The sequence below is a fragment of the Mustela nivalis genome (genome assembly GCF_964662115.1).
Source record: "Mustela nivalis genome assembly, chromosome: 9".
Classification (NCBI taxonomy): Eukaryota; Metazoa; Chordata; class Mammalia; order Carnivora; family Mustelidae; genus Mustela; species Mustela nivalis.
Window position 1 is genome coordinate 17,210,175 of NC_139028.1, and position 25,027 is coordinate 17,235,201.

The 25,027-nt window shown below is 42.3% G+C and overlaps 1 protein-coding gene and 1 long non-coding RNA gene across 16 annotated transcripts in view; both read left to right on the forward strand.

Annotated features, from left to right (window-relative positions):
* The first annotated feature begins 2,303 nt into the window (after positions 1–2,303).
* Positions 2,304–25,027, forward strand: part of NCAM1 (neural cell adhesion molecule 1) — a 297,158-nt gene continuing 274,434 nt past the window's right edge. For 3 of the 15 annotated variants that reach the window (XM_082682575.1, XM_082682576.1, XM_082682578.1), the window contains exon 1: positions 2,314–2,650. In XM_082682575.1, coding sequence (XP_082538701.1) covers positions 2,599–2,650 — 52 coding nt within the window. In that variant the 5' untranslated portion in view covers positions 2,314–2,598. Of the gene's footprint in view, positions 2,651–25,027 lie in introns of all 15 variants that reach the window. The other 12 variants (XM_082682573.1, XM_082682580.1, XM_082682581.1 and 9 more) reach the window with 8 other exon arrangements.
* On the forward strand, positions 3,477–5,036 carry LOC309840496. The gene is made up of 2 exons (XR_014298633.1): positions 3,477–3,665; positions 4,190–5,036. It is a non-coding gene; the product is annotated as an uncharacterized lncRNA (long non-coding RNA).

The window sequence follows — 25,027 nt, forward strand, 5'->3', positions numbered from 1 at the left end:
CGCTCATTACTGTGTGTCTGACAGTCTGGGACACCTGGGACTCCCTCCGGGAAAAGACCTCAGGGGAGCTCCACAATTTTGTCCCATTTCATAGTGAGTTGCAGGGAGGAACTGACACACAGAGCTCACAGGGGTAGGCACTGATGGGTAGAAAGAGGACAAACTGGAGACAAGTGATAGATCCTGTGAAAAGAACACAGGAGAGACACATGCCGTGTGGACTGTGGGCTAGAATTCTAGAATGAGTCATTACAACAGAGATCAACAGCCACACGGCAGGGAGGGGCTGGAGAGAGAGAGAGAGGGAAAAAAAAGAAAGAAAGAAAATCATGCTGAAGTCAGATAGGATTTCCACACCTGCCTACGTTTAAAAGCTAAAAATAGGGACATTTGGGGAGAAAAAATAGTGAGGAATCTTTTCATTCTACTGACATGGGCTATAAGAAGGGAGGTTTGCTGAGAAGGGTGTGTCTCTCACTCTTGGTAAAATTAGAATTAGGAAAATTTTATTTTGGGTTATCCCAGCCTTCACGTTTTTCTTTTTTCTCCTCAGGCTTGTTCTCTCCATCTTTCCCTACTACCAAAATCTCTTTTTTAGGAAAGAGTCTAATACATTGGACTTAATGTTACATGTTACAGAAGTAATTTTACATGTTAGTAGAAGCTCATATCTGAAGGTAAAGATGCTTAAATGAAGCCACCATTAAAGAAATCTATATAGTCCACTATATCCAGCACAGGGCTAAAAACAGTGGTTTTTCAATAAATATTTATTGAAAGATGTTCAAAAAGCATTATTTATACAATCAAACTCTGGAAACCATTTAAATACCCAACAAGGAAGAAACCACTGAGGAACCATTAATACCTAGAAATATTACACAGCTATAAAAAATTCAGGAAGCCCTTTTAACAGCCTAGGAAAATGCTTATAATGAAATGTTAGAGGAAATAAAGAAGATTCCAATTGCTACTATATGTTAACTCTAAAAATCATATGCATATAGAAAAGACAGAAAATCCATGGATATCTGTGGAATCTGGGGTTTGGGGGTGTTTTTAGTTCCTTATTTCTACTTTTCTGTATTTTTGAATCACTTATAGTTGGTATGAAATAAATATTTAAAAAATAACATTGGGAAGGGGAATATTTTTCAGGGGTCCCAGAGGTCATAGTGAGTAGGTATGGCTCTCTTGGTCTAACACATGGGAGGAGACAGGGAGGAGATACCAGCCTCTCTGGTAATGGAGGTTGGCTGTCTGGCCAGCAGAGGATGGATTTTTAAAGAGTAGTACAGCAGTGGAGAGTCTGACCTTTAAAGAAAAAGGGAGTACTTGGTGATACTGGTGTATTGGTGCTTTGACTGTGGCAGACTTCCTCTGGGAAGGTGTCACTGCGCTGGGCTAATAGGCTCTTCCGGCATCTAGAACATTTGGTGCTCCTTGATTCTTCCTCAGCGTTTATTCTTTAAACACTCAAGCCTTGCTCAGGTGTTGAGACATGTTTCCCATCCCTTCCCTTACAGCTGTAAGATTTACTGAAAACCTTTGTGTGTACCTCAGGGACATCCTACATTAATATCTTTAAAAACTGAGATTATGTGCCATTAAAAAAAATTATTATCTAATATCTTGCCTATAAAGACCTACGTAAAAGGCTCAGTGATCTTCATAAAGGGACCACAGATTTCAGCATTCATAAACAAGGGGACATTTCCTTTGGTTGTTTCTGGAAATCCCTTCTAAACATCTGCGTTTTTTTCGAACTTAAGTAGCTTCCCACCTCCTTCTCCTGAGATCTGTTGCCACTCTGTGGGAGAGTAAACTTCATAACCAGTTACAAACAAACAAACAAACAAAAACAAAACAAAGCAGAACCCTGCAACAGCAATCTGTCTCCATCCCTCTCCAAATTTTTAATTTCCTGCTTTAAAAAAAAAAAAGAAATATCCTAGGCTATACTTGTGTTTCAAGGATCTTAAGATCTAAATGGAGATTCGACAACTTTGAAAACCTAACCAAACCTAAGATTTTGTTTCTTTTATTTACTAGTTATTAAAATATCCGCCTTCCCTATTAAGGAAGGCTGGATGGCAGGAGGGGCCACGGAGGCGTGGGGGAGAAGTGTGAAAAGAAGAAATCCCAGCTCTGCCTGGAAGACTGCGTGTGAAAGAGCCCGACTCCTCCGGCGGCTCCAGGCCGCGTTTTGCAGGCGGCCGCATCTGCCTCCCCTGTCTCTCTTACCTCCTTGATGTTCGGCACTATTTGTGGCCGGCGTGGTGGAAGGACACAGTGAGGTTCTCACCCCCGCCCCCCGCCCCCCGCTCCCATCCCCAGTTCCATCAAAGCGAACCCGGGCCAGCGCAAGGATCTCCGAGTTGCGAGTGTGCTGAGGCTGGGACTGTCACTCATTCTCCGATCAGCGCGTGAACGCAGCTCGGCAGCCGCTGGCAGGAAACAATTCTGCAAAAATAATCATACTCAGCCTGGCAATTGTCTGCCCCTAGGTCTGTTGCTCTGCCGCCGTCCACACTCTGCAAGGGGGGGGGGCACAGAATTTACCGCGGCAAGAACATCCCTCCCAGCCAGCAGATTACAATGCTGCAAACTAAGGATCTCATCTGGACTTTGTTTTTCCTGGGAACTGCAGGTACATTTCGAAATTATGATTATTCTCAGGCTGATGTACTGATTGCCCCCTTACCCCTCCTTCTCCCCCGAGGACACTGCTATCTGGGGTGGCTTTACGTGGAACGCTAAGGGTGGTCGTTGTCGTTGAGCTGAGGAAGGAGCGCGTCGCCCTTGCTGCCCCGCGGAACCCCGCGCTCTCCCGGGCTGCGCCGGACCGGGGCTGCCTCCGAGCGCCGCGAGCGCCCGCCGCGCCTCCTGCGCGCCCGCCCTTCCCACTTTGTGTGCGGGCGGCGCGGGGAGCGGAGTCGCCTGCTCCCGGGGTCGGTCCCGAGAGCGCTACGGCCGCGCGGCTGCTGGGCAGCGCTCCTTCCCCGAAGCGGGCGGTGGGGCGGGGGTGCCGCGGCTCCGCGGTGCCGCCGGGGAGCTTGGGTTCCGCGGGGAAGGGGCTTGTCAGCCCTGGCTCCGCGACGAGTGAACAATAAGGCCGGGGCAGCCGCCCCATCGTTATTTCCCCGGGTCTAATAAAGTGGGGCTCGCCGCCTTCGCGCCCAGCCCCCCATCCCCGCCCAGACTGAATAACGGTTTGCAAAATGGGGCGAAATGGGCAGAATCTCAGGGCTGTGTGGCCGTTGTTGCACCCCCGTCGATATGACGTTAGTTTTTCATTTGCCAAATTGCTGGTTACTTGCAAAGCCTGCTCTCGGCCGGGAGCACGGAGGGATGGGAGGGCCGAGCGCCGCGTTTTGACAGGAGGAAGTGCGGAGGGGCGGAGGGCGAGGAGGGCGTGATCGGGATGCCTGGTGTGTGTGCGCGTGTGTGTGCGCGCGTGTGCCTTCACACCCAGTGTTGCACGGTGCGCGAGAAGAATGGCAGGTAGCCGCCCGCAACACCTCGCCCTAGCCTCCTTTCTTTGGGCGAGGTTCCTGATCCTTGCAAAGTGCGAACAATAGCGAGCCGAGGGGGAGACAGCCGAGGGATGCTGCCGCGGGTGGCGGGGGCTGCGCCGCCGCCCAGAAATCCTCGGCGTTCCGGAGGTTCATTTCATTTGGTGTATTTCTATCCCGGCCTCCCTGAAGATTTTTCAGTGCGTGCCCACCCTCCCCTCCAGCTGCTCTCCCCACCCCACCCCACCCAGGGATTTGCGCTCTGGCGTGGACGGTCGGGAAGGGGGTAAGAAAAGGAGCAGGGGCCGCAGAGAGCTGGGTGGGATGGGCGGACATTCCGGGCGGGGGGCGTGTGCTGGGAAGCGCCCGGGGAAAGCCGGGCGGAGGGGGCCGTGTGTCGCGGCTGCCGCTGCCAGGTGCCGCCGCGGGTGCTGCCCTAGACGGCCCATTCCGGGTGGGGGAGCGCGCGGGGCGTGCCCTCCCTAGGCGGCACGGGAGCAGCCCCGGCCTCCGCCTCCAGCCAACTCGGGTCCCTCTCCCATGGCGACCAATCAGAGCGAGGCTGGCTGGGCGGGAAGCCGCGAGAGGCTTTTATTGCGGCGCGGGTGGCGGCCCGGAGCTGCCAGGACCGTCTCCCGGTGTTCCAGCCTAACGGTCTCGCTCACCCCCGCCAGGAGAAACCCCGCCCCGTGGCCGGCCCTACAGTCTGGAGGAAGGAAGATGGAGTCCAGGTGTCCCCGGGAGGTCCGTCCCGTCCGTGCTCGCCCACTCGCGCCTCTCTCACGCAGACCCGAGGCATCCCTCTCGCCCCCCACCCGGGATGCACACTCCGCCCGCGTCGTCCCGGCCCGACAGCGTCACCCGGGAGGGCGCCGGGGCTGGGCGCACCGACGCGCGTGCGCCGACCGGTCGGCTGCGGGCCGGGGGCGAAGCTGGGGGTGGGGACCTAGTGGGGGGTGGAGCGGGGAGAGCCCCCAGCTGCGGGCCAGCCCCAGTCGGCAGATCTCTGGGTCCTGCCGCCACCTGGCCGGGGCCTCCCCGGGCTTGCCGTTTTCTGTCGGGCCTGCGGGGTCCCTCCAGGGGCCTTGCGTTTCTGGGACCTCCTCCCCTCGAGGTGGGGGTGTGGCCATGGAGACCTGATCTTTAGGGGATCGCGGGCCTACCTTTCCGCCACCGTGGTGGGTGGAACCTTCGGTGTTGGATTTGAAGGCAGGCTCTGGCTGGTACACGCCCAGGGAGTCCAGGATTGGGATCTGATGGCCGCCCAGACAAGGGTGGCATTCTGAGCCGTGTTCTCTGGAAGGAAAGCGGCGTCTGGGACCGTGGACCTGGCCCTGGGACCGTGAGGATGGGGCAAGGCAGAACATGAAACGCATACATGGTTGCTTAACAAAAGAAAGAAGTTGAACGGTTTTCCAAAGAGAATTTTTTGTTAAAGTACTGATAATACTATAGTTTAAAAAGAAATCAAAGACCTTAGTCAAAGGGTTAGGGGAAAAATAAAGGTATTATATACACACACATCTATGTGTCTGTGTATACATGTAATAATGATGTTACTATAATTATAATAGTAATTATTACTACTATTATTATTTTGGCCTCAAATGTTATATCATCTTCAGGGACAATGCTACTTCAGTCTCTGCACTCCACACAGTGCAAATGGAAATTTAGATACAAGGTATGCTGACCTTATTGACACAAAACAAATCGAGTCTGCAGCCTTTCTCATTTTGGTGTCTTTTGCTGTTTAGGAATAAAATGCCTGGTTGTGGAATAGAAAATTTTAGTCTATTCTAACAACGATTTTGGATGTTTTGTGGAAAAGTTATTTGAATGATCTGGAATGGTTAAGTGATATGTTTCTTTGACAATTTTACAGTCCTCCTCCAATTTTACTTGCCAGAGTGAAGGAATGAAGAGGACTGGTTTTCTAATAAGATAGCACTGGATTAAGAACAAAGGGCATCTTTGCTGCCTTACAGAAGCAGCTAGCACCTATATAAGTATACATAATACTCCTCACTAAATGAATTACCAAGAGGTGTTTCCGCCAAGTTTGCTGTAAGTACGGCAATGCTGAGCTGTATTTTTTCTCATTGTTGATTTTCGTTTTAAGACCAAAAATATGTTTCTGAACAGAGCTGTAACTGAATGTAATGTAGTCATATTCAAGAATGTGGTATAACTTTCATGACTCTATCCCAAAACCAAAGGCTAATTTTCTTTCAACAAATATTAGCCAACATTAAAATACCAAAAATAACTCAGAATTTATTTAAAATTCAACAGTTAAACACAAAGAGAATATAAGCCAGATATTGTGGAAGTGTGGCCTGTCCTTTATTTAATAGTTTTTGAGTTACCATCCCTGCTGTGGAGGTTCCCAGGATCTACCAATCACGCTGTTTCCGTTAGTCTGGCAATTTACATTTCTTTTAAAGTCAGTTTTTCATGAAACTTTCCCATTTTAACCCCAACAACTTGAACTTGACAACATTTACCCAGGGTCTTATTTTTTAAAAATAATGCTGGAATAGCAGGAAATTGCAGGATATATTCTTGTTCAATGAAGAAGGTTCATCCAAGTCTCTATGCTAATTGATTAAGGATTTGTTGATTTAACTGGTGACTATTTTTTGAGCACCATAGTTCAAGAATGAAGGCAGTAATTGTTTGCAAAAATGCTCCCAAGCCCCAAAATTATGGTGGATGTGCTATTCTCATGGGCTGTGGGTGCTTACTCAAGGCAGAGATAAGAGAGAGCAATTAGTCTCACAGAGCCCCACAATTCAGAGTTTTGCATAGTACTTCTCTTTGGAATACATTCATCATTAATTGACTACCTCAGATCGGTAATATGTAATTTAATGTAAGTAATCTGTATCTATATTTTTCTGTCACAGGGAACAAGGGCTTAATTGCCTTTCAAAATAAATAGCACCATTTTCTCATTCAAAACCTAATCTTTAGGCATGACAGATATTTTTGTTTGCTACGGAACTCAGTTTCTTAAATTATAGACAGCATCTCGTAAACTTTATGTTGCTTGAAATACGGACTTTGGAACTTCTGATCCAACCACTTAAATGTTTTAAGGTGACAAAGTCTCTATTTAAAATGAGTTTGATGAGTTCCCCATTTTTACATCTTCAACATGAAGGAAGTGTGGCTATTCTCCAGACAGAAAGTGACTTTAATACTACTGGCCGACCTCCAGAGAGATTTTACAGACAGTCCTTCCTGTCTCTCTGTGAAATAAGTGATTCATTACCTGTTGCTAAAGAACGGTTTGAACTTTCCCTGCCGATCTTGGGTTTGTGGTGATGGAGAGCAGAACCAATGGGCAGGGAGGGGAGAGGAAGGGACCGCACCTGCTGTCATCAGTCTTCTGGGAACAGACAGCTTGAGAGGAGACAAAGGCATTTGGAAAAGGCTCTCCAGGACTGTTGAAGTATTGAGTTTTAAGCACGCAAATGTTTTCTGGTGTCAAGATGAATATTTCAGTGTAGCTTCCATAACCGATAATTCCTCAGTTTAGGGATCTGACAAATATACAGGCTAAGAAACATCTGGAACTTTAAAAGAAATGGCAGCAAATTACAAATAGTGTTTTACTAGTCTTAAAAATGGGTTACAAATTAGACAAAATTGGAACCACAAATCAACTTGGCTATGTAATCATAATGACTACTTGACTTTTGAATTTAAAAAGACTTAAGTAGTTAAGTTCCTTTAGTTAAAAAAGAAGAAATGAGAAAAATTCAGAAGAACATTTTATACATGTCCTAAAATAGTAGGTCTCTGAGCAATACTGTAAGAGAGAGCCTCTTAGCAAGGGGGAGATGGCCAGGGAGCCCTCTGAATCCTAGGGAGTTGGTGTCCACGAGGGGCCCAGTGAGGAAACAACCCTGGCAAGCCTGTTATCAAGAGTACAGGTAGATGTGCTCACTACTGTAAGGCAGTAAAATCCACAAGTCTATCTGAAGGTCACAGTCATGTCATCTTTAGCCTTTTCCCTTGTGAATATTAACTCTTGGTGCCAAACCTTAAAACCATTTGCCGACGTAAAGGGATGTAAATTATTTGGCGTTGCCGCTGGTGCCATTGTGCCCTTTCATTTCAAGGTGTTGAAATGCTGTCTCTCAGCTGAAGATGATCATTCGGGGCGTTGCCTTTTGATGTCGGTCTTGGGGCCAAATGGCACCTGTTCAGGCAGTTTCCATACATTACCGTTAAGATGCCTTTAGGCCGCGTCTACATGCAGCCACGTAGTTAACTGCTTTTAGTTAGGATGGCACACTTCTCCCTTCTTGGGTGTTTGTGTAACTTCTAACAAGGAAGCTTGAGCGGGTGCTGGGGGAGGCTCAGAGGACCTTGGGTACCTGTGTTTTTTTGGGTCAAAAAAGGTTTTAATAAACCTATTGTGCATTCCTTTTCCCCCAGACAGAACTAAACACGTTTTCCTTTGGATTCAAGGACTGATTCCCATCACTGATGGGACTTGAGAGGCTACCATGTAACCTGTACTCTACTCTCTGTTCTCACCCGGGACTTTCCGATTTGTAGCTGCAAACACTGGCGACATCTGGCCCTGTTTTCTGTCTGTGTCATTCCTGGGATCACATGTGAGAAGCCTTTGGTATCTGATTACCTCATTGTTGAGGAATATCCCTAGTAATGTCACAGTGTTTGGGATTGTGTTACGTTAGGTGTTCTCTTAAAGGTTGATCAAATGTATTTATTGAGTGCCAGTTTTTATCATCAGCTCCGTGGGGAATTACAAAGGACTGAGATGACATACTTTCTGCTGTCAAGGAAGCTGGAGGGTAGAACTGCGGAGAGATTAAGAGTGGCCTGCAACCCCAGGTTGAAAGCCCAGCCATGCCGCATGTATCCCTTATTTACTGTCCAGTCTTGCTCGAGTCATTCAGTTTCCCTAAGCTTCAACTTCCCCTTCTGCAAAATGGCAAAATTAGCAATGCCTCCATTTTTGAGCTGTGAATGTTTTAGAGATCACAGGCCTTTAGTGCATGCAAGCTCTGTTTATTAATGAGAAAGAGGGATGTTTCTGGATCTAGGAAAAAAAAAATGATACTCTGACATAGTGCTCTTTTCAGGAGGACATAAAAAAGGATATTCTGAGAACATGACTCCTTCAGTGACTAGAACTTGACTTAAAAAAAAATCTTGTTAAATACGCCTGCATTGTCATCTTGGTTGTGAATATGTTAGAAAAGTGATCTCATGATGAGGTTGAAGACATTAGCACAAGGGTTGGTGTGGGTTTCGTGGGGCCTGAAGGATGTACAATTTGGAAGGCCCTCCTTTTTGACAATATAAAATTCTTGCTTCTGGAAAATATAGAAGATAAATGCCCATGGAACACATGGGCAGGTCCCCAGCCCACAGAGTCTTGGCAGGAGCCCATGCAGTGTGGAGCCCTGCAGATCTGACCCAGTGTTAGCAGTCGTGTGTTGGTCTGCTTGGGTCCACTTGCTTGAGAATAGAGACTAATCATTCCGGTTTGTTAAGCAGGTATCTCATAAAGGTTGCTTTGTGCTTTGAAGATCAGAATCATACATCAAAATCCAAATTATTTTTGGAAAGAAGAAGCCATTTGGCCTTATTTTATAGAAAATCTTAAGTAAGGCCTCAGGTGATTTAATATTTCTCCCTGCTTATATTTTTGTAAATTACTATTTGGAATAAAATAAAGTAATTGCTATTATTATTCAAATGAGTCAGACATAAGTGCCCTACTGGCAGGACAGGAAGTAGTTTTGCCAACTGCAAGGCATATGTTGTTTTGGAGAGGAGACTCAGATTTTGGGTCAGCTACCTAGGAGGAGAGAAACCGCATCGATAATCCCAATAGTTGTGACTTGAACATCATTAGCCAATCCCAGAGTTTTGATTTGCATTCTCTCATTTAATCTTCATATCATTTGTTCACTAAACATTTATTGAGTTCTGTGTTCTGAGAACCCAGGGGGGAGCATATATCATCTCTGTCCTCCTAGAGCGACCAGTCTAAGTGTGGAGGAACACAGACATGAGACAAGTCACACGCACATATATTTATAACCCCATGTCCTGATCGAAACTCGGGAAAAGAACAGGCTACCATGATTATTGGGGGAAACCACCTTTGACTGCGTGGTCGGGGTGGGGTGAGGAGGTGACATTTTAAAGAACTCCGTGAAATAGGAAGGACAGATGGTATTCGCGTTTAAGGCATGGTTGATTGCCTGATTCAACAGACAGGGAATCACAGCAAACACTCTCGAATTCCTCAATTCAGCAAACTTTCTTGAAATCTGAGAAGATTAGGTTGCTTCAGGAATTGTTCTGGGTTTCAGATTATAAAGTCAAGTAAGCTCTGCTTCTGGCTCTAGAGTTTACGTGGGAGACAGATATACTCTGCCTAGAAATAGAGATATGGATCAAATGCCATCGGAGACCAAGGAAGGAAGCAGTTGATTCTGCGTGGGCCTCCCTTGAGCTGAGCGTGGGGCACGAGTTGGCTTTCAGTCCGTGGAGCAGGAAGACTCGGGTGTCTGAGAGAGGAATGCCCACACTGATGCGCATGGAACAGGGTGTGGGGATGTGGTGAGAAGCAGCCAGAGACTGGCCGTCGGGGTGGTGGGGAGATGCCCTGTGAGGCCACATGGTGTTAGGTCTTGATATAGAACTGGCTCAGAGAAAGGGCTAAGTGACTTACAGGGGTGAGGCTGGGACTGTAACCTGCTTTGGTGGGCTGCAGTGAGGATAGTTTGAATACATACAGCATCAGATGTGCATCTGCTTGTTGTCTGCCCAGGTGCGGGATGAGTGACACAGTGGGGGGCGAACAGAGAGCACTGGGGCTGGTAGTCTAGGTTGAGTCCACTCACTGTGGGTGGGGGCCTGCGGTTAAGTGTGATTCTTGATTCCTGCTCAGGTCATGATCTCAGGGTCGTGAGATCGAGCCCCATGGAATTTGCTTAAGATTCTCTCTCTCTCTCTCCTTCTGCCCTCTCCCCTGCTTGCGCGCACACACACTCTCTCTCTCTCTCTCTCCCTAAATAAATAAATAAATAAATAAAGACTACACATTATTTCAAAAAAAAGTTCATCTTGAGTGGAGGTTTTCTTTGAGATGTTACAAAATATGTGTACTGGGAATATGACACACAAAGTTCTGTGCTGAAAGCTGAGGGAGAAAATAAAATAAATGAAAGAATGCTCTACCAGGCCTGCAGTGGCTTTCAGATCGGTAGAGAGGAACCACTTAGTTCAGACGGTTAGGAAATCGTGAGAGGTACTATATGAATCAGTGCCTGAAAGAAGGAGGCAGATATTAATTGTAGGCATTATTAAGTACGACAAAAAAATCGTCTCAGGTGCTATTGGTGTGTACAGAAGGTATGGACGAGCTAGTGATGGATGTGGATTCCCAGGGGCGTAAGGACAGCTAGGGAGAGGAAGGGCAGGACGAATCTAGCTGGAGAACTGAGATCTTAAGTGCTAGACGAGGGACAGGGACGCTGGAGAAATCTTTTAAAACATTTGAGAGGATGTTCAGTGGCAATGCTTGATCAGGTGCTGTGCTGGGCTGTGTGTTCGATGCTAGCCACGAATTCCCAGGGAGGGAAGTGGGAGCGGACTGCTGGGGTCAGTGCAGTGGAGTGTCTGTTTCTGTAGCCGCCACGCCAGCGGATGGACAAAATACCCGGCCAGGAAAAAGATTTTTGCTTCACAAAAATAAAATTTTAGACCATTTTATAAAAATCAAATTTTTATGGTTCCAGAGGGGCTTGTTAAAGGATTCCAGTGGTGATATAGTTTGTAAAACAGATAATCTTGGAAAGATACCCTTGTAGTGGTTTTGGATAAGGTTTAAAAAATGCACACGGCTGACATGTCAGAGATGACAAAGCGAAAAACTGGGGTAGACGAGAGGTTCAACACGGGAGGTGACGGGGAGAGAGAACAATCTTTAAGTCACAAACCCAAGGGAATGAAATCATGAAATCATGGAACAGTCAGTGTGATGGGGAGACTGAGAAAAGGGGTTACCTTGAATGAAACGTAGACTTCAGTAAAAACACATGAAGTTTTAGGGGAAAAAATTGGACATCTTGGTATCTTACCTTCTAGGTCAGTATTTTTCAGCGGTGGGTGGTGATATCTATTTAGCAGACTTCTGCCAGCATTAAAAAAGAGGAAAAAGAAGGAAAGGAAGGAGGAAGGAGGAAAGAGGAAATGGAATAGAATGGAAAAGGGAGTATGTATATCTTATGTAGCAAGGGTAAGTGTTATTTTGTGGAACTTCTTATTGACCCAGTTGTGAGGGTGAACATGCCTAATTATATGGCTCAGATCAAAATAATGTCATAGATATTATGGGACTAGACAGAGGCTAAACCACTGTGTGGTGCAGAGAAGGTGTAGGGCAGAGGCAGAAGAAGTAAGGGAAGAAATCCTTACTGAGCATGTGTGCGGTCTGTTAGCTGCAGGTGTACAACAAAGCCCCAAACTCAGTAGTACAATACCTTGACCTTGGAAAGCCTACTCTCTAGTGGAGCCTACATTCTGGTGGAGAACGGAAAGACAACTGGGAATATCGGGTAGCATCTAAAGCCAGAGACGTGGCTGAGATTTCCGAGGCAGAGTATAGATTACGTGGGCAGCAGGGGCGGTTGGAGAACCTTTCCCAGCGTGGTGAGAGCTGGAGGTTTTGTAGGAAGGATTTCACAGTGCATAGGGGAAGCCTGGATGAGGTGGTTTACCTGTTGCATGTTGGGAGGAAGCTGTAGGGAGCCCAGCAGGGAAACCAGGAAGACTGAGGGACATTAGTAGTCTATATTTTTGTCCCTTTTCAGTGGAGAAAAGAATCTTCATTGTAGAATCTTCATCACACCCAGAAGTATTCATGTGGTAGTATTTAAGTAGCATTTTTTTTAAAGATTTTATTTATTTATCAGAGAGAGAGTGGGGGAGAGAGTGAGCACAGGCAGACAGAATGGCAGGCAGAGGCAGAGGGAGAAGTAGGCTCCCTGCTGAGCAAGGAGCCCGATGTGGGACTCGATCCCAGGACGCTGGGATCATGACCTGAGCCGAAGGCAGCTGCTTAACCAACTGAGCCACCCAGGTGTCCCAGTATTTAAGTAGCATTTAGAACGGCATCTTGTCCATAATTCGGAAGGCAATATTGAACAAAAAGGCAGGGAGGGGGCAACCGGAGCCTGCCTAGTGGCATGGATGCTTCAGTTAGAGAAGAATAATGTTAAGTGGACAAAAGTTGGAAACAAATGGTATATATAAAACCGATTTTGTTTTTTAAAACTTTCCTTTCACTTCTTAAGCCTGGAAGAAGACACATTTTTTAAAGGCCATCTGAGTTTTCTCTAATGAACATATCTTGCTTTGTATTTGCATTACAAAACAAACACTGTATTAAAAAGAGGGCAGTGGTTACTGTGGGTTATGCCTGTCAGGAACATGAGGCACAATTAGAAACTTTGAATTTGTTTCATCTTTCAGGGGGATCTTAGAGAATTTTAGTTGGATGGTGGATGCATGTTCTGAGAGTCAGAGACTGACAGGAGCCGATATTCAGCATACTTGACCACAAAGAAGGGAAGAATGGGGTGTTGGGTTGGGGGAAGGCTTCACACCAGGGGGCCATCTGGGCACATGTATCTGTACAAAGGGAAAGACCCAGGCGATGAACAAACCTTGCAAAGGACAATGAGATGGGCTCATCTGAGAGGAAGTGAATAATGTTAAGAGGGTTTTCTCCCCAGGGATTTCATTCATCACGGCAGGCGATGCATTATAGACAGTTTTGTTTTCCTTTGCATCACTGCCCATGATATTCATACTTTCATTCTACACCTCTAAAAAAAGTTTGTTGAGAGCAACATCTTTTGAAGTTTGTTCAGTTTGTCACAGTGTAGATGGGTCGTTTTTACCAGATCGGCACAAGAGTGGACACGGGCGTGACTGACTACTGATGTTCTTTTACTCGTGCTGCCTGTGAGTGTCCCTTCTGTCTCTGTGAGATGCTGCCAATCGCTAGTTAAGCTGCAATTGCTGTATGAGAACTGGTTTCAGGGTATAACTTGGTCACGGCTGTCAGGAACATGAGAAGATGCGAATCCAGTGCAGGCTCTCTGATCTGAGTTACAATACAATTTATCTTCCTTTCTTAATTTAGTCTCCTTTTGGTGTTGTTGAGCAATGCGTTCTGTAGGGGGCGACTCGGGAGCCTTTGGCATCAAACTTGGCATCTTGTAGGGCGGCTCTCGTGCTTTCCATGATCTTGAGCCAGTTATTTTATGTCTCCTATGCTCAGTTCATTTCTCTGTGAAACAGGAATAATAATACCCCCCTAATAGGGTTATTGTGAGGAAGAAATGAGGTAATTTATGCAACTGTCTGGCACACAGTAAGCTCAGTCATTTTTTTCCCCATTTTCCCTTTTTCTGTTAAAGTTCACAGTTGAAGGGGTGTACAATTAGTGTTGGATTTAAGTATTGATTATAATTAGAATCACATTTTTTCCCATTTAGTTTCCATTCTCTGACAGTTCAGGATCACCATGAATTGCGGCTGAGTTAGAAACACCACGGCCAATGGCTTAGCTGTTTCAGCTCCCATGGCAGCAAAGTCTAGTAGATCTTGGTTCTGAAAAAAGGAGAATTTTAAAAAATAAATTGGTTTATATAGATTTATATTTGCATAGGGTTAATATTAAATCTGTCAATTCACCATAATGGTAGAGCCATAAAATTTAGTGTACTTAAATAATGGTTGCTGCTAAAGATCATATTGGTGACACTTCATTAATCTGGAAGTCATTTGCTGGCAACCTTAAATCTTTGGAACATGAAGCATGAAGAATAAGGGGAAAGAATGAAGAAGTGAGGGAAAGGCGCCTTTGGATAGCCAAAATAGATATCCCAAATTTAATTGTATGCATTTGACTGATAGGGAAGCCCTTTAGCACCCCCTTTTTTTTTTTTTCCGGAAAGAGTGCATATATTCTCAATTAATTTCCAATTTCCTTCTACCACTTTTAGAAGGGCTCTTAGATTAGAATCAAAGAAACATGACTGCTAGGTATAGGTACATTGATAGTAAGATATAATAACTTCAATGGATGGAAAAACAGATTCAAGAACACAAAAAACATGTCAGTCTCAGCCATTTAGTATTCAACTGAAAAACTAGCTCTTTATATCCCAAAATGCCAAGGGATTGTCTATAACACAGTGTAACATAAATAGTGGGTGTTCATAATTAAACCTCATTTGGAAGAGACAACTCTGGCCCATTCAAGCAGCGGCAACACTTGTATGGATTAGTTTATGGAGCATACGTCTTTGGTGTTCAGCACTTTGCTAGGTACCGAAGGAAGTATGATTTCAAGAAGTTTCCATATGGTTGCAAACATAAAACAAAATAAATGTAGATACCATTGTCTTCACCAGTGGCAAATTGGAATGAAAGAGGTGGTATAAATAGTGTTGCTCATATGGAAAATTCAATCATGAGACATTCTAATCCTAAAGGATTTAGGACAAAGGAGATTTCATGTTTCATTCTTATAGAATGACCTTGTTAAATATAGCTTCTCAGCTTGGTTTGAATTCCACAGCTATTTATTTACCATTAAGAGAAGTTGTGTCAGGGCACCTGGGTGGCTCAGTGGGTTAAGGCCTCTGCCTTCAGCTCAGGTCGTGATCTCGGAGTCCCAGGATCAAGCCCCGCATGGGGCTTTCTGCTCAGTGGGGAGCCTGCTTCCCCCCACCTCTCCCTTCCAGCCCTCTGTCTGCCTCTCTGCCTACTTGTGATCTCTGTTGAATAAATAAATTAATAAAATCTTTAAAAAGAGAGAGAGAAAAGTTGTGTCACCCATTTTCTCTCTTCTCCCCCAAATTTCTCTCTTCTCCACCAAGTTATAGTAAGTACATACTGAGATTAAAGATCTTAACTATTCAAGCAACTGGAATTCATTTGTTGTCATTCCTCCCTTTCTTAAATTCAGTTTTTTTCTTATAATTTAAATTCACATTTTAAATTTTAAATGTCATGTCCACATTGTTTAAAAGGTTAAATCATTTTATAAAACTTGAAACACAGAGCATTAGTCCCCTGCCCTGACCCTTAGGACCCCTTCTTACCCTTCCCTTGTTCTTCCCACCTCTGATTTCCATTCCCCCGAACAACCACTTTCTACCCATTTAGTTGTTTCTATATTTTTTTAATCTCCATATTTTTACTTTCTTACTTTTTTAGTTTTAGGCATTATTTGTTGATTTTTCTCTTACGTACTTCCCACCCCCTTATTTCCTTTACCCTGGTGTCCTCATATAATAATTTTTCTATTTTTGATTTAAACAATATTTAATGTTTACATTACTATGACCATGTAAATATTCACAGCTGAGCCTTGAGCAATTATATAATTTTTTATATCTTTTTTATATAACTTTCTTTTATATAACTTTTCTTTTTTTATGTAACTTTTTTATATATCTTTTTTATATAACTTTCTGTCTTTCCTGAAGTTTATGATGGCATCAGTTTTTTCCTTTGCATGGTTTTATATACATATCACTAATTCATTGTCCAGTTCTCAGATTAATGTGTAAATTTCCGCTAATAGTGCTCAAACGGCTATTTTCCTTCATCTTCAGGGGACGTATATCCTAGATCTTTCTCTCATTCTTCAGTCTTCTAGGCTTGCCGCAGTTAATTTATATTTGCCTGGTATACAATTCTCTAGATTGAAAATTTTTGTCTCCCAAGAATTTTGAAGATGTTACTCTGTGTTTTCTACCTTTCACTGTTGCATTTGTGAAGTCTAGTGCCTTCTGATTTCTGATGTTTTGTATGAAAGTTGCTTATTTCTCCTCTAGAAGATCTTAGGATCTTCCCTTTATCTACAGTATTCTGAAATTTCACAATGCTATGCCTTGTTGTAGGTCTGTTTTTTTTATTTATGGGAATAGATTCTCAGTGGGCCACTTTGCTGTGGAAATTCACATTTTTTTTGTGCCAGGAAATGTTTCAACATTATTTATCTGATACATTCATATCTGATTTCTCTCTCTTTTTTCTGGAGTTCTTATTCAGAAGTTAGATTGCTCTATTGGGTGAGGGTGTCTTCTCTTTCCTATCGTTCATTTCTTTTTTCCTCCAACCTCTCACCCTTTACTTTCTGGGAGGTTTTATCGGCTTCTTGCTCATTTTATATTGAATTTTCTATTTTGCTAACATATTTTTAATGCCTAAGAGTTCCGTTTTATTGTCTGAGCATCTTTTATATCTCTGAGTATTTTTTTTTTTTTTAAGATTTTATTTGTTTAGGGGCACCTGGGTGGCTCAGTGGGTTAAGCCTCTACCTTCGGCTCAGGTCATGATCCCAGGGTCCTGGGATTGAGCCCCGCATTGGGCTCTCTGCTCAGCGGAGAGCCTGCTTCCTCTCTCTCCCCGCCTGCCTCTCTGCCTACTTGTGATCTCTGTCAAATAAACAAATAAAATCTTAAAAAAAAAAAGATTTTATTTGTTTATTTGACAGAGAGAGAGATCACAATTAGGCAGAGAGGCAGGTGGGGGTGGGAGAAACAGGCTCCCCGCTGAGCAGAGAGCCTGATGCGGGTGGTCAATCCCAGGGTCCTGAGATCATGACCTAGCAGAAGGCAGAGGCTTAACCCACCGAGCCACCCAGGTGCCCCTTCTCCAAGTATTTTAGAAAAATTTTCTTGCTTGCTGCATTCTCTCTTTATCCTCTGAATTTCCCTTTATTGTCTGTTTTATATCTCCTCTTGTGTCTCATATCATTTCATTTCTCAAATTATAATGGCCCTTAGCTGTTTATTAGGAATTGGGAGCAAGGCACTGGAAAGCTGTGGGGAATCTTTGTGTGGGTGGACCTCACTGCGGTTGATCCGTTGGGTGGGGGGCACCCACCTTCACTCAGCACCTGCATTTTCTCTTGGACCGGTCAGTTTAAGGGAGCCAGCATTTTGCAGCCTGTGGGGGGTCTAAGTCAAACTATTGTCTTACTCTGAGATGAATGGTTTGGGAGTATTTTATCCACTAGTTGAGATTTCATGGGATCCCTCTATTTTCAGTGAAGGGTTTCTGCCCTCAGCAATGACGGGCATTCCCCAAGAGCAGATTCCCTGTGATTGAACTTTTCCAGCTAATAAAAATTCAGTCTCTTCCTGGAGTGAAGAAGAATTCAGGGTGGGAGAAGAGATACATGGCCCCACCCTCCTGCGGCTTACAGTTGGGTGCATGTGTGTTCAGTTGAAGTTAGTGGTATGAGAGGGAGTGGTGATAGAAGGGCTGTTAGCTTTCATTCTGAAGGAAGCTGTGAGAACCTTCTGATGGCCCGTCTCTCTCAGGGTTCATAATTGCTTTGAGCCAGAGCACATCTTTGAAACATTTCACTCACATGTTTCAGTATGGAATTTTCGAGATTTAAAGAAGCTTGCAGAATTCTTAAAGGAAAAAGCAAATGTCCCAGGGGTGCCTCCTAAGAAAAGACCTAAGAACGTGACTCTTAACTTCAAGGGAATTGACAGCTCAGGGACTTAGGACCCGTTGTGAAGAAGCTATTCTGTGTTGAAGAATCTTTTCTCAACTAAGAAGTCCTCAAAAGATTCCAGGGTGGGTGGCCTGAGATCCCACATTTCTTGGATATAAAGACGGGGCTTGGCAGGGACGCTGAGAACTAGAATAAGAGCAGTTTCATGAACACATTTGCAAATGGCTGCGTCCCAGCCTTGTTGGGTAGCAAGAACATTTATTAGAAACAGTCACTTAATTCCAGGATTTATGGAATAACTCCAGTGTTCCATGTAGTTGGGCTGCGAGTTGAAGATACAAGATGAATGCATTCAGTAGCTTTGTAAAAAATTCTAGATCACTTTTTAAATTGTTTCTGGTTACATTTATAATATTTATTCCTTTGGAATGACACCAAAAACAACCTTGAAATGTTGGAAAAAGATAACGAAGAGTTATTTATTCCTTTCTCTGATTTTTCCCTTTTGTGTATGTAAGTTAAAGTTATGCATGACATGTTTAAAATTTAAAATTTTCATTAAAGAAAGCCATCTGTCATAATGAAGCAAAAAAGGGACATCATGTGGTATTCTTTGAAGATAAGAGATTGAAAATGAGTCTGTTAACTGCCCTAGATTACAATTTGAGGTCATTTTGAGCTAAATTGGCTTTGGAATCAGAATTTAAATTATCGGTCAGACTCAATTAAGATAACTGGTCATGCAGACAGTTTATTCTCCTTCCTCCCCTCTCATTAAAAGAATATTTTTATTGTTTTTAAATACTTCTTCACAGCTAAGTTAGATATGGGATTTTTTTTTTTTTTTTTAGGAGATAAACGTTTTGCACATTAATTGATTTGGGTATCTAATTGTAATTTTATTTATAAATAAGAAACCCAGATGATCATTTATTATTTGGTTTTCTAGAGATATGCACAGTAGATCCTTCTGAAGTCGCTGAGAGGTAAATCAATACATTATTCTGTGTTATATTGCTGCTGTCCTGTGCAATATTAAGAGAATAGCTATCACAAAGTCAGACAGTTAAATTACTTTATTTAAATACAATAACAATAAATGTATAGTGTGGGACATTTCAGAAAACATAAATTTTAAATATGGGTAATCATTTCAATAATTTATGTATGCATTTCTAAATATTAAAGTTTTTGTTTGTGATGAGTGAGTTTAAAATTACATTCTTTTAGCAAACTCAGCATGAGAAATTTAAAATGATGAGTTCCATTGTTAATTTGGTCTTCACTTTCATCTCTTTTACTTATTTATAGACTAGAACAAATAAATCAGTTCTTTTTCTCTTTTGTTGTGAATTTTTTCAATTAGAATTTAAAAGTTGTTACAAAAGAAAACAATGTAAGCCTACAGTGAACATGCGATTTGACATTTGGGGCTGGTTATATATCTCATGCTGTCTGGAGACCCCAGGTGTGTGAGTGACTTGAACTGGTAGGACCCTAGAACTTCACAAGGAAACAAAAATATCCTGAATGATTTACTGATGTCCCCAAAATGATGGCAGTATCTCTCCTGGGGGCAGAAACTGATGGTACGCAGATGTCATGGTTGGTTCCTCATTGGTAGACAGAGTCATATGTGCTGGGACCAGGGGCTGCTGGCAAGAGGATGGGTTTGATGTGAACCATAATCACTATTGACCTACATCTGTTCTTGAAATATTTTCACTAAAATTAAATTTGAAGTCTCATCTGTATGTGACATCTTAAAACTGTCGCTATAGAGGATTTCTTTAAGAAGAACATAAAAGTCAAATTTACATCTTAATGTTTATTACATGGATTAAAATAGTTCATATCCAGAGCAAAATGTTTGAATCGTAGAAGATTTCTTGTTTTTTTGAAACATTGGGAAATGTTGGGCAGTTATGTGATTAGAGCCTGTTTGTGAGACTTTGTAGCTAGAAATAGGCAAAAACAAGAATAATGTGACAAGCGAGGTGTTTATTAAGGCAGGTCTAACCTCATATCCAGTACTTGACATTTTCTTGGAAATTTTAACAAAAAACCACCATGGAAATGTGTGATTGGAAATGCTTCTTCAGTTATTTTATTGAGATTTGATGTCACATGGACATAATTTGTAGTGCAAAGATTCTGTTTTCTTTGTAGCATTACATCTGATAAACTTTACTAAAGAGATTTCATTTAATTTTTTATCAAAACAAAGCCTTATGTTGAATTTAAGAATAATTTGGAAAAGTCACAAGAATTATAAAGGTGCACATAAGCTGGAGGAAGTACCATAATGATGTAATTTCTTAGTCTTATTTTGGAATTTATAGTGAATCTTAAAAGTTACAAGCTTTCAAAAGGCACATGCTAGACAGATCATTCACTATTTAAAAAATGAAGTGTAGTTTCTTAAAAAGAATGTAGAGCTTGAATCTTGCTTCATACAAATTGGGTTTCTTAAATTTGGGAAAAAAATTAATATATTAGAATCTATAGTTGACCATAGCTTTAAATATGAAACAAAGGGTTTAAAAATCTAACTTGTCATTGTTTACAAAATATTGGCAATCTGGAGCTAAAGGCTTGGCGTTATTGTGTAATCTTCTGTTTAAAAATAAACAGTGGAAATAATTGTAGAAACCTCTGGGTTTAGAAAGGCTTGTTGGTGGTTCTTCACATCCTACTAAAAAAGCAGGCTGTCTTTGCATATTAATCACCCTGTGAAAGGAAGCTTGCCTTATTTGCATTGTGCATGCACTAAGAAGTCCAATAGTGCGCCTGAGAAAAAAATGGGGGGATTGTAATTGTTGTTCTCAAAAGGGTTTTTATTCCATTCAAGTGGAAAAGCTGAATGCTGGAGAATTAGTGCAGTGTTTTGTGGAAGAAGAGTCCCTTTTGGTCACTGCATTTCGGGTAGTGCAATCCCAGTGAGTCAGGATCCTGATCTCGGGGGTGAAGAAGGAAGTGTGTCCTCTGCCTAGACCAGACCCTGTTCCTGTAGAGAGCTCTAAGCTTGGAAGCACCTCTGCTTGTTTGCATCCAAAAGAGTTAAATTCCAATTCTGGCGACACCCAGGGTGTGGGAAATCTCAGGATAATTAAATAGGAACTAAAAAAGTCTGAATCTTTGTAGTTTGTGTTTTAGGATTATGTTGGGGATACAGACTATGGAACTAAGTAGATGATGTAGTAACTTTTTTTTTTTTTTTTTTTTGAAAACACGTGTGATTTAGTTAACACCTTGCAGGTAGAACTTGCCCCCCAAATTGATTTTAGGTGATATAGTTGAAATTACCTTAATATCATGGTATCTTTTTTGCTTCGTTGTATTTTAAGACTCGATGGTTGAATATGAACATTGAGGATAAACAGCAGAAATGTTCTTAATGTTATCGAGGCTTTCTTTTCATAAGATCTCACAGAATGAGAGAGCTCCTTCCAACACGTTTCTCTTCTGACATGGTAGAACACATGTTCACCAAGCCTTTTTCTGATCTTGAAATTCTAGCTACTTCTCTAGATGGCAGCAGCCCTGCGAGCCAGTGTAGTTTCCAAAACCTCAGCATGTACATTGGTTAGTTTGGAGGTGTGTTACTTTGTACTGGTATATATACTTTTCATGTTTTTAGCATCTGTCAGACATTTCTGCACAGTATGTGGCATTCAGAGTTAAACCTTGAATTTTACAGGGGAGGGAATGGGTCATTATCTGTGTACACGTATTTTGACAACATGATTGTGGGCCATCATGGAGACAACCCCTGCTGCTCTAAATGATTGTATTAGATATTAGAAGGTAGTTAACTGATTTAAAAGGTTAGCCACAGATTTTTACTGAAAACCATTTGGCTGAAGTATATGTGACTATCAGTGTAGCTACTTTTTGTTGCTCTCTTTCATATTGTATGGACTTGGTTGTCTGACGGTTGCACACACATCCTCTGATTGAAACCATTTATATTTTATTTGAATTGCTTTCTGAAATATTCATGTATAGAAAATTGTGTGTAATTTAGGCTTATGCAGAGCATTCCAGAGGCTCTAAGTGTGTATTTGGGTTGCTGTTCTAAAGAATGGAAGTAGTCAAGATGTAGTTTGAGAAAGTAGGACCACAGAAGTTAGGCTGATAGAAGAAAAACACATATACTCGCCATGGTTTCTGCCATTCAAGAGACCTAGATAGAGTTCATAGTGAATTTTCTTCCAAGATAAATATATTAATGATATGTTTCTCCATAATTTTTGTTGTAGATATAGTTTTTAGAGTTTATAGTTAATAATTTAAATTTGAGCCCTTTAATAAAATATGAAATGCATTACACATTCATTGGATTGTAGAGATTTCATAAGTATGAAAAATCATTTATCAACAAAAACAGCTAGTATCAAGAACTGCATGATCATCTCAATAAAGGCAGAAAGGCATTTGATAAAATGCAATACTCATCTATGCTAGACATACTCAATAAACTAGGGATAGGGAGGACTTCCTCCATCTGAAAAAGGGAATCTCTGAAAAACCCAGAGGTAGGAGTTAGACTTTGCAAGTTGGCCAAAAAGCACAGGAAAAGATGTTGGACATCATCAGCCACCAGGGAAATGTAAATCGAAATCACAGTAAGATACAACTTCAAACTCGCTACAGTAGCTATCATCAAAAAGACCCATAGTAACAAGTGTTACTGATGATGTGAAAAAATTGGAACCCTCCTATGCCACTGGTGGGAATGGAAAATAGTTCAGCTCCTTTGGAAAACAGTCTGGCAGACCTTAAACAGAGTTACCATACATACCTGAAATTTCATTCCTTCAAAGTGTGAAAACACACATCTGTATAAAAACTTGCACATGGGGGCACCTGGTGGCTCATTGAGTTAAGCCTCTGCCTTCGGCTCGGGTCATGATCCTGGGGTCCTGGGATCGAGCCCCATATCAGGCTCTCTGCTTGGCGGAGAGCCTGCTTCCTCCTCTCTCTCTGCCTGCCTCTCTGCTTACTTGTGATCTTTGTCTGTCAAATAAATAAATAAAATCTTAAAAAAAAACAAAACTTGCACATGAATGTTCATAGCAACATTAAGAATGATCAGAAAATAGAACCAACCCAAACCGTTAACAGTTAACCCAGTCCGTTCACTGATGAATGGATAAACAAAATGTGGTATATCCATTCAATGCAGTATTATTGAGAAATAAAAAGGACGGAGAACCAATATGGGCCACCACATGGATGAGCCTTGAAAACACTATAAGTGAAAGAAGCTAGACACAGAAGATCACGTATTGTATGGCTCCATCTATGTGAAATCTGTGGAATAGGAAAATCCATAGAGACAGAAAGTAGACTGGTGTTTATCTAGGGCTAGGGGACTGGAGGGAGATGGGACCTATATTATATAGGACCTCTAGATGGACCTATAGTATGTAGGTAAGCGGTTTCTTTTTGGGGTGGTGAAATGTATAAAAATAGATTGTGGTGATGGTTGCATGATTCTGAGCATTTACTAGAAATTATTGAATTGTATACTTAAATGTATATTTAAAATGAATTATTATATGGTATGTGAATTATATTTTGACAGAGCTAACATATATACGTACATACACACATGTGTACATACAGAGCTGTTATATCCTGTCTTTTGGAAAGAAATAAGCAAACCATAGATTTTTTTTTCCCCCAGTGGAATCTATGAAAGCCAAGGTGAAATTACCAAAGACTTAAACTATGCCATTTAATTAAAATTAATTGTTACTATTTGGTAGGTGGAACAGAAGAGGATATAAAATAGAGATCTGTGACACTAACACCAACTACTACCCAACACATTTGTTGATGATATGCCGTGAGAGCCCATGCGCATGACAGCCAGAACTTCGCTTTATTCTTTGATAAACATTTAGTTGCCTAAGATGGAACTCTTTATTTTTCAAAGAAATAGAGACCCTCTTAAATACAGTTGCCTGAAAGAAAGAGGTTGTTAGGGGAAGGGTCATATTGAAGGCTTCTGGGGGCTGGTGATATTCTAGTTCTTGTATTAGGAGGTAGGTCATTGGCATTTCTCATATTAATTCATTAAGCCATGTAGGTCCTGTTATGCATTATTCTATATTTCATAATAAAAAAAAGGTTTAAATTAGATTTAATCACTCTCCTTGAGACATTCCCAGGGAAAGAAAATGTTGACTATGGTATTTTGTAATGTTTTAATAATGAAAAGCACATTTTTACACTAGAATTTCATTACACTAACTAGATGAAACTTCCTTTAGTCTGTTTGGCCTTGAAATTTTATGCCAATGAAGTTTTGTTTTCAGACTTTCTTGAGCTTTTATATAGTGCAGGCTTGGTTGATGGCGGGGCGTGTGAGGCGAGAGTAGCCAGAGTGGATTTTATCCTTTTGAACAATTCAGAATGGTGATAATTGGTGCCCTTTTGGTAGATAGCAGGTGCTTTGGGTGACCAGAGGGACTTGAACAGTTTCTTCTAGCGAGAGTATGTAAAAGAGAGAAAGAAAGGGCAGGGTTGGCATGTGCAGAGGCATAGCCATCACTAAATCACATGGGTTCTCTGTGGTCAGAGCATAGGAGAGGAGGGGAAGGTGTTAGGAACGAGAGACAGAGGGGCCAGACCTCAATCGGTCTTAACATGTGAGCTAAGTCCTGGAGTGACTCTCAAGGGAGAGAGTCCAGCAGGAAGTCGGGGGAAGATGAGCAAGTAACACATCAGGGTCTTCCAGTAAGTGGGAAATTTTTGAGAACAAAAGGCTAAACATAGAATTATGGTATGACCCAGTAATTCTACAACTAGGCATATACAAAAGATTGAAAACAATGTAAACAAATACACATATGCCAATGTTCATAGCATCCTGTTACTCACCATCACCAAAAGGTGGAAACAACCCAAGTGTCCATCAACAGATGAATGGGTAGACAAAACGCAGTACGTC